Consider the following 17,286-nt stretch of genomic DNA (forward strand, 5'->3'; position numbering starts at 1 on the left):
TCCTTCCCTCTGCCATTTCTCCTCCCACCTATCTCAGAATATTGATGAAAAACACAAATTGGATGCCTCCGTACTTGGTTTCTCACAGGCTGCTACTCATGATGGAGAAACATCACATACTGTTATCAGAGAAATCAAATGTTCCACAAACCATAGGAAACATGTTTGTGGTCTCAGCCTCTATGAACTTTTGCTCTTATTGCTGATATAGATTGTACTTGGCTGCTGAAAACAAGTAGGTGCAAGTAGGAAAGAGAGCCTTCCAGACACAGCAGATGGCCTGCATCTTGATAAGTTATCATGATAACTTCTGCTGCCTGAAAGAGGAAAAAGTTTTAGAGCTTACAAAGTTATTAATGGCTTCAAAAGAATGGAATTCTCACCTTGTTCTCCAAAACAAAACTCCCCTTCCCTTAGGGCCAAGACAGATTTACTACATTTCTTCCTTCCTTCGGAAGCTCTAAATTTCACATAAGCCAGAAGAAAATATCAACTGGGAATCTACATAAAGGTTCACATATAAGTTCCACCACTAGAGAGAGGAAGATATTTCTGTAAACAACACTGTCCCTGTAATTAAAATCTCACCTTTGGAAATCACCTGAGATACCTCTCTCTCTTATCTTCCACTTCTAATTTATTTCATAGATCACTAAATATTCTTCAGGAATGTTTGCGTTTCACTTCTGTTTCTCCATTTTCATTGCTGTGACCTTTGCTAATATTTCTTAATTTTTTTTAAATTTTTTTTTTTTTTTGACAGGCAGAGTGGACAGTGAGAGAGACAGACAGAAAGAAAGGTCTTCCTTTGCTGTTGGTTCACCCTCCAATGGCCGCCGCGGCTGGCGCACTGCGGCTGGCGCACCGTGCTGACCCAGTGGCAGGAGCCAGCTACTTCTCCTGGTCTCCCATGGGGTGCAGGGCCCAAGCACTTGGGCCATCCTCCACTGCACTCCCTGGCCACAGCAGAGAGCTGGCCTGGAAGAGGGACAACCGGGACAGAATCCGGCGCCCTGACCTGGACTAGAACCCGGTGTGCCAGCGCCACAAGGCGGAGGATTAGCCTAGTGAGCTGTGGCACCGGCCTTAGCTAATATTTCATCTCCCCATTTCCTCATCATAAGCAAGAGCTCCTTAACTATCTTACTCATCTTGAATTCTCTCTTTCCCCAATCTATCCTGTATGGTACTTATCAGGTCAATCTTTTCATCCTGACATCATCTACAAAGATAAGTGATTCCTCTATATTGGCTTATTGAATAAAGGCCAAGAAATCTGTGGCATTCAACCACTCCAGTTTGCTCCCACCAAACTGGTCATCTTTATCACCCCAGTAATCTACCTCCCATCTTTCTCTAATATTTTTATAATGTTTTAATCTTCAAAGAAATTCAACAAATATTAGTTCATCTGATCACTGGGATGATTTTTATTAATGTATAACAAATGTGCAAATAACAACTATATAGTGCTACATGTTTTCACAAACTGAACACACTAGGAATCACCACCCAGATCAAGAACCGAAATGGTATCAAAACCCAGAAAAGTTCTCATGTTCTCCTTCGGTTACCATCCCTACCAAAAGGAAACTCTTTCCTAACCTATATTACTACATGGCAAGAAAATTCAGTTTTTTCACAATAGGTATGTTCTATGAAATTTGGAGGATTCTTCTTATGTATGGATTTCTAAAAATTTTTGCATCAAAGTCAACTTATCTTTTATGTCCAACTTCCATGATATTTTTGAAGCACTCTCACATATACAGTTTCCAGAGAAATGGCTGAATCATAGAATATGCATGTATTCAGCTTTAGTAGATTCTGCCAAAAAGTTTCCAAAGGGACTGTACCAGTTCATGTGTTTCATTTCCTAATACTGCCACTGACAATTGGCATCACTTTTCATTTTAGCCATTCTAGTTGGTAAAGTAGTGGCATCTTTCTATGTTTTTAATTTGTATTTCCCTGTTAGCAAATGAGATTAACTATGATCTCCTGAGAACAATGAGGCTCAGAAAGATTACTGGTGGATACCAGATCAAAATTGAAGTCTCCTGGCTATAAGCTCATCTTTTTTTTTTTTTTTTTCCACCCTACATAAACACTATTCCAGAAGATCAAGGTTCTAGCAAAGCCACTAAACGTGCCATACTGCTGCCGCTACATCTTAGTTGTGTGATCCTGCACAAGTGACTGGGATGCAACAGTCTCCTGTGTAACACAAGGGAGAAACAGGTCTAGCAGCACCAGGTATGTACTCAATAGTCATTATCTGGGGCTGGCGCTGTGGCATAGCAGGTAAAGCCGCTACCTGTAGTGCCAGCATCCCATATGGACGCCGGTTTGGGTCCTGGCTGCTCCACTTCCGATTCAGCTCTCTGCTATGGCCTGGGAAAGCAGTAAGAAGAGGACCCAAGTCCTTGGGCCCCTGCATCTGCATGGGAGACCTGGAAGAAGCACCTGGCTTCTGGTTTTTGGATTGGTGCAGCTCTGGCTGTTGCAGCCAACTGGGGAGTAAATCAGAGGATGGAAGATCTCGCTCTTTCTCTGCCTTTCCTTCTCTCTCTATATAACTCTTTCCAACAAATAAATAAAAAGCTTAAAAAAAGGTCATTATTCCTAAATGAAAAATATCTGTGAGTGAGATCTCAATGGAAAGAACGGGCCATCAAAGAAGGAGGTACCTTTCTCTGAAGGGAGGAGAGAACTTCCACTTTGACTATGACCTTATCTAAATAAGATCAGAGTGGGCGAACTCAAAAGGCTTCCATAGCCTTGGCAACTCATGACAAGAGCCTAGGGTGATTACTGACACCATAAACAAGAGTGTCAATTGTTAAATCAACAACAGGAGTCACTGTGTACTTACTCCCCATGTAGAATCTTCGTCCTTAATGTGTTGTACAATGTGAATTAATGGTATAACTAGTACTCAAACAGTATTTTACACTTTGTGTGTCTGTGTGGGTGCAAACTGTTGAAATCTTTACCTAATATATACTAAATTGATCTTCTGTACATAAAGATAATTGAAAATGAATTTTGATGTGATTGGGATGGGAGAGGGAGTGGGAGATGGGAGGGTTGTGGGTGGGAGGGAAGTTATGGGGGTGGGGGAAGCCATTGTAATCCAAAAGCTATACTTTGGAAATTTATATTTATTAAATAAAAGTTAAAAAACAGGTCATTATTTTATACTTAATACTCAGATGACAACTCACAACTTTAAAAATTTGGTTTACTATGTTAATCTTTTCTTCCATGTCTTCCCCTACAACCTTTAACATTTTTTTTTAAGATTTATTTTTGGCCAGTGCCACGGCTCACCAGGCTAATCCTCTGCCTTGCAGCGCTGGCACACCGGGTTCTAGTCCCGGTCAGGGCGCCGGATTCTGTCCCGGTTGTCCCTCTTCCAGGCCAGCTCTCTGCTGTGGCCAGGGAGTGCAGTGGAGGATGGCCCAAGTACTCAGGCCCTGCACTACATGGGAGACCAGGAGAAGCACCTGGCTCCTGCCTTCGGATCAGCACGGTGCGCCGGCCGCGGCGGCCATTGGAGGGTGAACCAATGGCAAAGGAAGACCTTTCTCTCTGTCTCTCTCTCTCACTATCCACTCTGCCTGTGGAAAAAAAAAAAAAAGATTTATTTTTATTTATTTGAAAGGCGAGGAAATTGGGATTCCGATCTTTCATCTATTGGTTCACACCTCAAATACCTAAAATAGCCAGGGATGGGCCATGCTGAAGCCAGTAGTCTGGTACTCAATTTGGGTCTTGCCAATGAGTGACAGGAATCCTATGACTTGAGCAATCAACTGGTCTCTAGCAGGGTACACATTAGCAGGAAAGCAAAATTAGAGTGAGACAGAACTGGAACCCAAGTAGCCCTAATGGGACGCAGGCATCTTCATCCCTGACCAACCTCTACATACCTTCTTAATTAAGCAGATTTTCTTTTAATCTTGCAAATTCAGTTTCCCCCATTTCCCAACTCCGTGAATTTCTTTCCTTTGCTATACTTCACTAATACTCTCCCAGAACACTTAGGGGGCATCTATATTCACTTTTATCTTAGTTGCTTTAACTATCAAGCTATTTAGTTAAGGCAATCAGAAGACTGAAATGAGAAGAAACCAATTGGCAACAAGTCCTTAGAAATCTATAGGATACACAAATAACTACTGCAGTCCTGTGTATGGAGGCACATAAAGTCCCATTATAATGCTTTCAGGTGTGAGACTACAGTGACAGACTGCGCCAAATGCCAGCCTACTATTATTGCTAAAGGTAGAAGTATTTGTGAGAACAGATTACAGGCCGGTGCCATGGCTCACTTGGTTAATCCTCCGCCTGTGGCACTGGCATCCCATATGGGCGCCGGGTTCTAGTCCCGGTTGCTCCTCTTCCAGTCCAGCTCTCTGCTGTGGCCCAGGAAGGCAGTGGAGGATGGCCCAAGTGTTTGGGCCCTTGCACTCGCATGGGAGACCAGAAAGAAGCACCTGGCTCCAGACTTAGGATCGGCACAGTGCCGGCCGTAGCAGCCATTTGGGGGGTGAACCAATGGAAGGAAGACCTTTCTGTCTTTCTCTCTCTCACTGTCTATAACTCTACCTGTCAAATAAAAAAAAAAAAAAAAAAAAAAAACAAAAACAGATTACAAGAAACTTGACTTTTAAAGAATCTTATAGTATGTTATGATATAGTATCATACAAATATTATGATACTGTTGTGCTTTATTATGATAAAGATTTCATAAAAATCTAGAATGTAATAAGTGACAACTTCACACCTATTTTACCTACCACCCTAAACACTATGCTAGGTATTTTTCATACCTAATTTTTTTTTTTTAAGATTTATTTGTTTGAAAGTGAGTGAGTGAGAGAGAGAAAAAAAGAGAGAGAGAGAGAGAGACAAGGAGAGACAAGACAAAGAGATCTTCCATCTGCTGGTTCACTCCCCAAATCAAATGGCTGCAATGGCCAGGGCTGGGCCAGGCAGAAGCCAGGAGCTTCACCCCGATCTCCTACGTGACATCAGGGGCCGAAGAACTTGGGCCATTCTCTGCTGCTTTTCCAGAACACAAGCATGGAGATGGACTGGGAGTGGAGCAGTTGGGACTTGAATCGGCATCCACATGGGATGCCGGTGTCACAGGTGGTGGCTTTACCTGCTATGCCACAACACTGATCCCACATTACCCAATTTAATCCTCAAAACTCAAAAATATAATTCATATTTACACATCAGGAAACTAAGACTCAATGAGATTATGTAGTTTATGTAAGATTACATAGTTTACAACAGAGAGACATGGGACTACAATCCAAGAGCACTTGAGTTTAAAGTCACCAGACTTCCCTGTATGCCACGCTGCCATCATTATAAAAAACAAAAACAATAACAACAACAACAACAAAAACCTAGAGCTCTTCCTCTGCCTGAGTATAGCACGGCCATCATGTGCTGCCCAGTGTACTTTCCCTCACAGGAGTACTGAACTGGATAGGAACCTGGTACTGCTATCCTGTGTTCTAGGTCACTTCCTCTCAGTTAACTAAACAACCACCACAAAAACCTACACTTGCATCTGCTCATCTAAGAAGGACACCTGGGGATGCAAATGAGGAAGCATGTTTATAGAACCCTGGGATCTATCTTGGGAATGCTTTTCAACACATGCCTTTAAACAGCTTTGTCATTTTCAGAGACAGAAAGGGTGATGGACATAAAGTAAGAATACATGCCAAAGGCCAAATCAAATTAGGCCGAGGGGAAAACCCGGACTCTGTGGTGATGGCTCTTACTGTGTGCTGAGGGCCATCTTCATTGTCCCTCATGTAGAAAGGTTTGAGTGCCAACGGGTAATTGATGATGAAGACAGGAATGTTGCCACAGTGCTCCACCAGGTACTTCTCATGTTCAGTTTGCAGATCTGCACCCCACTGTAATGAGGAAAAAGAAATGACCAAAAAGAGAAGACAGAGCAGAAATACTCAATTAAGCACCCAAAAACAATCTGAATCAGTTCCAAGGGCTTGTTCTCCCTGAGGCTCAACAATGTGTGGAGCTGGCTGCTGAGGTTACACAGCTGACTAAACTGGAGAGATTTGTTAACATGAACAGCCACAGGCCTGGGAAGATGAAAGCTGAAACCAGTAAACACCATGCTTTCTGTCCCCAGCTCAGAGAGCAGTGTTCAGCAGACGATCAGCACCTGTGGGAAAACAAGGCCCCCTTTCCAGAATCACCGTGGTTATTAATATCGCCTAGAGCGTCTTCCACGTTACTGCTCCTAAGTCTCAGGAAATTAAATGACGGAAGATAATGTTATCCTAGCATTGAGCTTATCTTTGGCTAGCTGGCTTCTCTCAGTGAATCTTTTCAAATAAGAGTCAATTCATATCTCAGATGATCGTTGATAAATATTTAATAACACTGTTTATTTATTTAGCAAATACTAATGTGCCTATTAAATTCTAGGAACCAGGCTAAGTACTGGATATGATGGTAAGAAAAAGCTATAATACCTGATTTCATGACACTTTCAGGGTAGGAGACAAACAGTGAATGAAAAACTACATAAAGAGCTCATTATAAATACAAAACACACAGGTGACTGTTAATACTTGGGGACAGAATTGGTGTTAGGAAAAGAGTCTGAAGAGAAATGTTGATACTCTTATCATTATCTTCCAAATCACACTTGTCTGGTTGTATCTTAATTATAGGAGAAAAGGACTGTGATAGGAATGAAGAGACTTGTTCTATCACCAACTACACACCCACTCATAAATCATACAGCCTATCTGGACCCAGCCTTCCTGATAAGACAAAAAGCCTCTGCAGAAGAAGAGCAGAACAGTGGTTGCCAGGTGCTAGTGGGTGGGGAGGAGGAGAGATGCTGATCAAAGGGCACACACTTTCAGTTATAAGACGAACAAGTTCTTGGAAGCTAATGTACAACATGGGTGCTAATGGACATGGTAATTAATTTATTTTTTCAAAAGATTTATTTATCTTCTTGAAGAGGCAGAGTTACAGACACAGAGAGAGATTTTCCATCCACTGGTTCACTCTCCAAATGGCTGCAATGGCCGGAGTGAAGCCATCCATTGCCAGAAGCCAGGAGCTTCTTCCGCGTCTCTCAGGTGAGTGCAGGGGCCCAAGCACTGGGGCCATCTTCCACTGCTTTCCCAGGCCATAGCAAAAAGCTGGATTGGAAGTGAAGTAGCTGGAAATAGAACCAGCGCCCATATGGGATGAAGGTGTCACAGACAGAGGCTTAATCTACTATGTACACCACAGCACTGGCCTGGGGTAATTAATTTGATTTTAACAATCACCGCACAATATATACATATATAAAATTGTCACATTATATACTTTGAACATAGTAACATTTATTTTGTCTACTAAATGTTGTAAAATTCTAAGAAAAGGAATTCTTAAATTTTTTTGTCCCTAGGGGCTGGCGGTGTGGCTTAGCGGGTAAAGCCGCTGGCTGCAGTGCCAGCATCCCATGTGGGTGCCGGTTCTAGTCCCAGCTGCTCCCCTTCTGATCCAGCTCTCTGGATGGCCTGAGTCCTTGGGCCCCTGTACCCATGTGGGAGACCCCAATGAAGCTCCTGGCTCCTGATCTGTGGTGCTCAGGCCATTGCAGCCAATTGAGGAGTGAACCCGCAGATGGAAGACCTCTTTCTGTCTCTCCTTCTCTCTCTGTGTAAGTCTTTCAAATTAATATACAAATCTTTAAAAATTTATTTCCCCAAATTAAAGGCTCTATATTGTTCAAGTGAAAAGAAACCTGCTTAATATGTTACCAAAGCTTATTTGAGAATATAACCTTCTTGTAACTTTTTAATATCATTCAGAATATATTCTGGGAAATACTCAATCAGTTGATTACCACAGTAATATTCTTTTTAAAATTTAATTTGAGAAACAGAAAGACAGAAATGGAGGGAGACACAGAGAGCTCCCATCTGCTGGTTCATTCCCTGAATATCCACAATGGCCAAGCTGGGAGCTGTGAACTTAATCCAGGATTCCCATGTGGGTGGTAGGGACCCAAATACTTGAGTCTTCACCACTGTATCCCAGGATGTGCATTAGCAGGAAGTTGGAATCAGGAGAGGAACTCAAATCTGGGAACTGTGAAATGGGATGGGGGCATCCTAAACAGCAGCTTAACTACTTGCTCAAATGCCCAGCCTTCCACAGTAATATTTCACAGAATATACTTATGAAATAGAAATTTCATAAATATATTTTAGGAGTATAGTGATTCTTCCTACCATACCCAGCCTCCCACCCACACTCCCATCCTTCCTCCTCCTTCTCCCCTTCCCAGTCCCTTTCTCAAGATTTTCAATTAACTTGGTACACATAAGACCAAATCTATACTAAGTAAGGATTTCAACTATTTGCACACACATGCACACACACACACACACAGTCTGAGAACTACTTTTACAGTTAACTCTCATAATACAACTCATTGAGGATAGAAGTCCTGCATGTGAAGTTAGTGCACAGTGACTCCTGTTGTTAATTTAACAATTAACAATCTTATGTATGATGTCAGTGATCACCTGAGGCTCTTGACATGAGCTCCTAGGCTATGAAAGCCTTTTGAATCCACAAACTCTGTCAGTATTTAGACAAGGCCATAAGCAAAGTGGAAGTTCTCTCCTCCCTTTACAGAAAAGGACCTCCTTCTTCGATGGCCACTTCTTTCTGCTGGGGTTTCACTCACAGAGATCCTTCATGGAGAACAGTTTCTGCCACAGTGTCTTGGCTTTCCATGCCTGAAATGATCTCACAGGCTTTTCAGACAGACCAGAAAGCCTTAAAGGCTGATTCTGAGGTCAGAGTGCTACTTAAAGCGATTGTCATTACATGAGTTTGCTGTGTGGACTGCCTCCTATTTTGGAACATTCTTTCCTTTTTTAATTCTACCTATTATTATTACCAGACACTTGATCCTATTTATATGATCACTTTAACTCTTAATCCTACCTATATGTTCACCTTAACACTTAATATGATCACTTTAACAATTAAGACGGCATTTTTAGCACCCAGCTTAATGGGATTTGGGGTCTCATGACAAGTTTTTTTTAAGATTTTATTTATTTGTTTGAGAGGTAGAGTTACAGACAGTGAGAAGGAGAGACAGAGAGAAAGGTTTTCCTTCCATTGGCTTACTCCCCAAATGGCCACATTGGCCGGAATTGTGCCTATCTGAAGCCAGGAGCCAGGAGCCTCTTCCTGGTCTCCCATGTGGGTACAGGGGCCCAAGCATTTGGGCCATCTTCCACTGCTTTCCCAGGCCACAGCAGAGAGCTGGACTGGAAAAGGAGCAGCCGGGACTAGAACCAGTGCCCATATGTGATGCTGGCACCACAGGAGGAGGATTAATCTACTCTGTGCCATGGCACCAATCCCCTGACAAGTTTTTAAACTGTACTTTTAGAAGTCCATAGGAATGTATGCAGATCTATACAGCTTTACAGTTACAAACTTCCTCTTCCTCCTCTTATTCCGACTCTTATTTTTTTTTACTGAGATCCATCCTCAATTGATTTTATATGCATACGATTAACTCTATGTTAAGTAATGAGTTTAACAAATCGCATGAAGAAAAAAAATGAAACTTTCCTCGACAGTCAAGACAAGGGTAGCTCAAGTCATTCCTTCTCGAAGTGTCAATTTCACTTCTACAGCTTTTGTTTTAGGTGTTCTATTCGTTCTTGCAGATCAGGGAGAACATATGTGGTCGGCTTATTTTACTAAGTATGATGTTTTCCAGATTCATCCATTTTGTTGCAAATGACCGGATTTCATTTTTTTTTGTACTGCTGTGCAGTATTCCATAGAGTCCATATCCCATAATTTCTTCTTCAGTTGATGGGCATTTAGGTTGGTTCCATGTCTTAGCTACTGTGAATTGAGCTGCAATAAACATGGGGGTGTAGATAACTCTTCTATTTCCTTTTTCTCCATATTCTTGCCAGCATTTGTTTTTTGTTGATTTCTGTATGAAAGTCATTCTAGGGCCGGCGTCGTGGCTCCATAGGCTAATCCTCCACCTAGCGGTGCCGGCACACTGGGTTCTAGTCCCGGTCGGGGCGCCGGATTCTGTCCCGGTAGCTCCTCTTCCTGTCCAGCTCTCTGCTATGGCCTGGGAGTGCAGTGCAGGATGGCCCAAGTGCTTGGGCCCTGCACCCCATGGGAGACCAGGAGAAGCACCTGGCTCCTGCCTTCGGATCATCGTGGTGCGCTGGCCGCAGCGTGCTGGCCGTGGCAGCCATTGGAGGGTGAACCAACGGCAAAAGGAAGACCTTTCTCTCTGTCTCTCTCTCTCACTGTCCACTCTGCCTGTACAAAAAAAAAAAAAAAAAAAAAAAAAAAAAAAAAAGCCATTCTAACTGGGGTGAGGTGAAACCTCACAGTGGTTTTGAATTGTATCTCTCTGACAGCTAGTGATCCTTTTCATGTGTCTGTTGGCCATTTGGATTTCTTCTTTTGAAAAATGTCTGTTGAAGTCCTTTGCCCATCTCTCTTTTTATTTTAAATGACTATCTTTTTTAAGATTTATTTATTTATTTGAAAGTCAGAGTTAAGTAGAGAGAGAGAAAGAGGAGAGATTGGTCTTCTATCCACTGGTTCACCGCCTAATTGGCCCAACGGCCGGAACTGTGCCAATCTAGAGCCAGGAGCTTCTTCTGGGTCTCCCACGTGGGTGTAGGGGCCTAAGGACTTGGGCCATCTTCCATTGCTTTCCCAGGCCATAGCAGAGAGCTGGATCGGAAGTCGAGCAGCCAGGACTCGAACCGGCGCCCATACGGGATGCTGACACTGCTGGCAATGGCTTTACCTGCTACGCTACAGCACCGGCCCCTGCCCATTTCTTAACTGGGTTATTTGTTTTGTTGCTGTGGACACAGTAATGTTCTTTTACCATTCATTTTTGGATGTTTTAGGATTCACTTCTTTTTTAGGATTTTCACCTTCCTAACCTTGATACCATTTTACTTCCAAATTAAGTATTTCAACAATGTCCTATAACCATGAAACAAAACCTATATACAAATGAGGCAAAATTATACATTGGTTTAAAAGAAAAAAGGTTATTTTGAAGGAGTCTTCATGAATAGAAAAGATAAATATACTTGTATTTTCAGCCCCCATGCCCACACACATTAGTACCTCTGGGGTGAAGGTAAAATTCTGGGATGCTTTCTTTAAGATTTCCACTGCTTCGGTATAAGAAATTCTGAAGAAAATAAAAGTACAAGCAGAGAAAGATCAATACAATAGGACTGCAGTTAGCTAGTTGACATTAAAACTACAAAAAGCCTATTCCCCTACAGTCTGTGAGATCAATGTCTTTGGCAGTATCTTTCAAAATATATACTAGTTAAAAGCTACAACCCAACAATTCCATATTTCCCTGTGCAAACTTAATATATAAAATTTACTTGTAATAGTATTAAATAGATATATGCAGTCATGATTTACAATAGCAAAAGACTGAAAACATCTGAAATATGTATCAATATATAACAATAATATATATAATATAATATATAACAATAATATATCCACAGAATAGCATTTTTAAAGTGTTTACTTTTCATCTACTTGAAAGGCAGAGTGAGAGTGAGACAGGAGCACATGTGGTTGCAGCGGACCAAGCACTTGTGCCATCCTCCAGTGCTTTCTCAGGCAAATCAGCAGTGAGCTAGATTGGAAATGGAGCAGCTGGGAATCAAATGGGACACTGGCTTCACACATGGAACCTTAACCTGCTGTGCTACAATGCCCCTAACAGTTTTTATATGATTAAAAGATTTTAGAAACTTTCTGAAGGACCTTGAATTCAAAAAATAACCACTAAGGGGCTGGCACTGTGGCATAGTGGGTGAGGTCAATGACTGCAATGCCTGTCTCCCAAATGGGCACTGGTTTGTGTTCTAGCTGCTCCACTTCTAATCTAGCTCCCTCTCAGTAGCCTGGGAAGGACAGTGGAGGATGGCCCAAGTGCCTGGGCCCCTGCTATCCACATGGGAGACCTATAGGAGGCTCTAGGCTCTTGGCTCTTGGGTTTGGCTGGGCCTAGCTCCAGCCATTGGGGCCATCTGAGGAGTGGCCAGTGGACAGATCTCTTTCTCTGTCCCTCTGTGGAACTGACTTTCAAAAAATCTTTTTAAAAACTTACTACCAATCCTCCTCCTCCCCCTCTTTCCCTCTCTCTCTCTGCCTCTCCTCTCTGTATAACTCTTTCAAATAAATAAATAAATAAATCTTTTTATGATGTTTTTATTTTTTTATTTTATTTATTTGAAAGAGTTAGAGAGGTAGAGACAGAGAGAGAGGTCTTCCACTCGGTGGTTCACTCCCCCGATGGCCGCAATGGCCGGAGCTGCGCCAATCCGAAGCCAGGAGTTTTCTCCAGGTCTCCCATATGAGCGCAGGGGCCCAAGGACTTGGGCCATTTTCCACTGCTTTCCCAGGCCATAGCAGAGAGCTGGATCGGAAGTTGAGCAGCCAGGTCTCAAACCAGCACCCATACGGGATGCTGGTGCTTCAGGCCAGGGCTTTAACCCGCTGCACCACAGCACCGGCCCCTAAATAAATCTTTAAAAAAGGGGGGGTGGGCAGCACTGTGGCACAGTGGGTTAAAGCCCTGGCCTGCAGTACTGGCATCCTATGTGGGCACCAGTTCGGGAACCGGCTGCTCCTCTTCCAACTCTCTGCTATGGCCTGGGAAAGCAGTAGAAGATGGCACAAGTCCTTGGGTCCCTGCACCCACATGGGGAGACCCAGAAAAAGCTCCTGGCTCCTGGCTTCAGATTGGTGCAGCTCTGGCTGTTGTGGCCAACTAGGGAGTGAACCATTGGATGGAAGACCTTTCTCTATCTCTCTGCCTCTCCTCTCTGTGTAACTCTGACTTTCAAATAAATAAATAAATCTTAAAAAAAAAAAAAAACTACCAAAAACCTATCCATATAAGTAAAAATGAAGCTCAGATTTGCAAAAATTAACTGGAAACAGTTGTGTATTACAGGATGAAGAAAGTCCACAAAGCTATGTTTTCAGTGTCTAGTAGTTTTTTTTTTTTTTTGTTTTTTTTTTTTAGGATGGAAATTCTATTCAATAAAATCTAGTATTAAAACACAGGTAATTTTAGATGTAATGATGGTGGTGGCATTAGTGGCACTGGCAGCAGTAGTTGTAGTAATAATCACAGAAATCAGCATTTGGGAGAAGGGAAATGGATGCTCAGAGAGGATCAGAAACTTGCCAAAGAAATAAGCCCTGATCTGATGACAGAGCCTAGCTGTGAACTGCTGGGACAATACTTAAAACACATGGAGTTTTATATGTTCAGTCAACAGAAAAGATGAAAGACTCCGGGTTCTTTTTCTGCCTTTACCATTTACTAGCTATGTAAATCACTTTCAACTTAGTGAAGGCATGCTATTTATTTCTGTGACCTGTTACACAAGCATTAAAAAATTAAGGAGACCAGACTACTCTGTCTAAAGTTCTTTCCTGCTTAGACATTCTACTGTTCTATTCCATCAATTACTTGATATAATCTACCAATTACATTGAGAATTATCAAGTGCAGTCCAAAGGGGAAGCAGAAGGATCTTGTTCCATTTATATGCTACTGTTCCATTAAGGAAAAACAACTCTCATGTCTGAAGATCTCCTGCTCTCCTCCCCGCAGACTTTAATTTAAAGCAAAGCTTTCCAATTTGAAATTACAGTTTTGACACTAAATATCTTTTTTTTCCCCCTCAAATGTCTTTTTCATTTACTTGAAGTGGGGGGGAAAGAGAGAGATAAAGAGAGAGAGAAAAGGGAGAGAGAATATGAATGAATGACGATATAAATATCTCCAAATGCCCACAATAGTGAGGGCTGGGTCAGGCTGAAATCAAGAGCCTGGAACTCCACCTGGGTCTCCCAAATGGGTAGCAGGGGTCCAAGAACTTGAGCCATCTCAGGATGCATTAGCAGGAAATTGGATTAGAAACAGTAGTTCCGTAGCTGCGCTCCAATGTGGTATGTAGTAGGCTTAACCCACTGTGCCACAAAGTCTGAGACTGGGTATCCTTAATGCCCTTTATCAACTTTCTCAACTGAGTACTTCTTCTTGGTATGTACAGAGCACAATATTTCTTCTTTCCAGAAAATGCTTTAAAGTACTACTTGAGGAAAGGAAGAAAAGACATCATACTATAGCTTCAAACTGCCTTCATGTTTCAAACTTATCATTGTTGAATGATGGACATTCATCATTCTAAAGCCAGTAGAGTAAAACTGCTAAGCTGGAGAGATGATAGGAATACTTTTTCTAAAAATCAGAGATAAATGAAGACTAAATAAAGAAGGTAAATGTTTCAAAAACTTGAATATTTTAAAGGAGATAAAAATAATTGAATTTACCAGGCTGGTGCCGTGGCTCACTCGGTTAATCCTCCACCTGCGGTGCTGGCATCCCATGGGCGCCGAGTTCTAGTCCCAGCTGCTCCTCTTCCAGTCCAGCTCTCTGCTGTGGCCTGGGAGGGCAGTGGAGGATGGCCCAAGTGCTTGGGCCCTGCACCCGCATGGGAGACCATGAAGAAGCACCTGGCCCCTGGCTTCAGGTCGGTGTAGTGCCAGCCGTGGTGGCCATTTGGGGAGTGAACCAACGGAAGGAAGACCTTTCTCTCTGTCTCTGTCTCTGTCTGTCTCTCTCTCTCACTGTTTATAACTCTGTCAAATAAAAAAAAATTGAATTTACCTATATTTCTACTTGATAACATAAATTCAATCATTGCCCAATTCTGATTTTTTTTTAAAGATTTATTTTATGTATTTGAAAGTCGGAGTTACACAGAGAGAGGAGAGGCAGAGAGAGAGGCTAGCCTGGGATTCTGGATGGGCCAAACCACAGCTAGTCAGAACTTCAGTTGAGGATCTAGGTAGCCTAGGATGCTTTTTCTCTCAGGCTGGGGAGGGCGACCAACTGGCTATGCTGTCTATGAGATCACCCACCTCAGACTCAGGTGGAGCTATTAGCTGGGCACTGACTGTGACTGCCTGTCTGGGAAGGGTTGCAGGCTGCGTTCTGGGCCTGGCCAATAGAACTGTATTCTGTAGCTGTGCAGCACTGTAGACTTGGCTGCAGGTTTAGGAGGAACTACTGCTCAGGTCTGATGGATTGAGGCTATACTAAGACATGGCTAGTTGAGGCCTGCCTGCCTGCCTGCCTGCCTGTGGGGAGCTGCAGAGTGGGCTTGGAGGCTGGGCATAGGATGTGACCAGTAGGAACGCATGGTAGGTAGAATTGCCAATTTAGTTTCTGGGAGTTACCTGCTTGGCCTTGTGAGTGAACTATACCACTGGCTGGTATCTCTGGGCACCACTGCTGGCAGGAACACAGAGCTAATACCAATACCTATGGGCTGGGACTTCTTTGTTCTTATCTGACCTCAGTCAGCCTATCCTTGATGTTACCCCCAAGATTTAACATGAGTGAGCAAGAGTAGGGCTCCTGGAAAGTGTTCTAGGATGCTAGGGGAGCTCAGGGTCTATCTTTAGCTCTCTTTTCCCATGGTAGGAACTAGAGGCCCAGGGGGAATCTTCTCTGTGTGGCACTGTGCCTACTTAGAGGAGGGGCAGTGTGGACACAGTGAGACCATTTCTCTTCCTAGTGCAGTTGTTTTCAGTGGTGTAGTATGTGTGGGTGTCTCAGACTCACTCCCAAGTACTGGGGTTTCACAAAGGTGTTGTTTGTGGATAGTTGCTAGGCAGACTTTCTGTGCGGGGAGTGAATCCTAGGACCTCCTATTTATCATCTTGCTGACATCACTCTCCCCATAAATTCAAACTGTAATTATGATTTGTATTCTGCAGAATGGGTGATGATAATGGCAATGACTGAACTGTTATAGCCCATGAGGTCATCTCCCAATCTTAATATTGTACAGACAAGCCCTGTGATATGTAATGGTCATAAGCCAGTGGGGGAACTGTAAGCACTCCACCAGTAATTCCAGTAAACCTTTCAACTACATACAGTAGCTAAAAACAAAACTTCTGAAATCAGATGGAATTTGAATTTGAATTTTAATCTCTGGTTCATTTTCACTTGCTTCACCTCTTTGCATTAATCCTTCATTCGTAAAATGGGAATAACTCTGTGGTTGTGACAATGAAATCAAGTGTAGATATATGTTTACTAATATAAGTAAAGTCTGTCACAGTTTCACTCACAGTAAATATTCAATAAATGATGGATATTCCTTTTCCCATCTTGGATCGCATCCATTAGACAGGAGCTGGATAATTCAGTTCTTATCCTTGGCTTTGTCATCAGCACAGATTCTCTCAGAGGCTCAGATTACTTCTTTCCTACCTAGTTAATCACACATTTTATTAATATGCTCATGTTCAGAGAACTCTCCTGTAAACTCCAGATCCTTTTTTTATCAACTGCCTAAACAGCATCTATAATTAGTTGTCTGAAAAGTATCTCAATACCATGTCTAAGTTCAGATACCATCCCAGCTCTCCCCAAAGCCATCCCTTACTCTACAGTTATACAAATCTCAAGGGAGGACAACCTCAGTTTTTAAATTTTTTTAAAGATTTATTTATTTATTTATTTGAAATGCTGAAACAGAGACAGACAGAGAGACAAAGAGACAGAGAGAGATTTTCTATAGGCTGGTTCACTCCCTAAAAGGCTGCAACTTCTCAGGCTAGACTGGGGCTAGGCCAGGCCAAAGCCAGGATCCAAGAGCTTCTTCTGGGTCAAACACTTGGGCCACCTTCTACTGCTTTCCCAGGCCATAGCAGAGAGCTGGATCGGAAGTGGAGCAGCCAGGACTGGAGCTGGTGCCCACATGGCATACCGGCACTGCAGGTGGCATCTAAACTCACTGAGCCACAGCACTGGCCCCAGGCAATCTCATTTGATAGCTGTATGACACAAAAAGCTTGAAGTCACCCATGATTCTTATCTTTTTCTTAGCAAGACTTGTTTTCCCTATCTCTAACATATATCCTGAATAAGACAATTTCTCCTGCCACCATACGGGGTTTGAGATGGTTAATTTTATGCGTCAACATGGCTGGGCTATAGTGCTTAGATATTTGGTCAAACACAATTCTGAATGTTTCTGTGAATGTGTTTTTTGGCAAGATTAGCTTTTAAATCAATGGACTTTCACTAAAGTCATTACCCACATCATGTGGGTGAGTTGCATCCAATCAGT

At 42.6% G+C, this 17,286-nt stretch overlaps 1 protein-coding gene across 10 annotated transcripts in view; it reads right to left on the minus strand.

The window, feature by feature from the left end:
• Nucleotides 1–17,286, minus strand: part of NARS2 (asparaginyl-tRNA synthetase 2, mitochondrial) — a 149,213-nt gene that overhangs the window by 16,210 nt on the left and 115,717 nt on the right. For 7 of the 10 annotated variants that reach the window (XM_017344384.4, XM_070075945.2, XM_070075951.2 and 4 more), the window contains 2 exons: nucleotides 11,219–11,285; nucleotides 5,812–5,949 (listed from right to left, as the gene is read on the minus strand). In XM_017344384.4, the coding sequence (XP_017199873.1) occupies nucleotides 5,812–5,949; nucleotides 11,219–11,285 (205 nt within the window). Of the gene's footprint in view, nucleotides 1–5,811; nucleotides 5,950–11,218; nucleotides 11,286–13,360; nucleotides 16,425–17,286 lie in introns of those variants that run through there. The other 3 variants (XM_089331741.1, XM_017344379.4, XM_089331749.1) reach the window with 2 other exon arrangements.

Source organism: Oryctolagus cuniculus, chromosome 1 (genome assembly GCF_051225735.1).
Source record: "Oryctolagus cuniculus isolate XC-2025 breed Fujian yellow rabbit chromosome 1, ASM5122573v1, whole genome shotgun sequence".
In the NCBI taxonomy this organism is placed as follows: Eukaryota; Metazoa; Chordata; class Mammalia; order Lagomorpha; family Leporidae; genus Oryctolagus; species Oryctolagus cuniculus.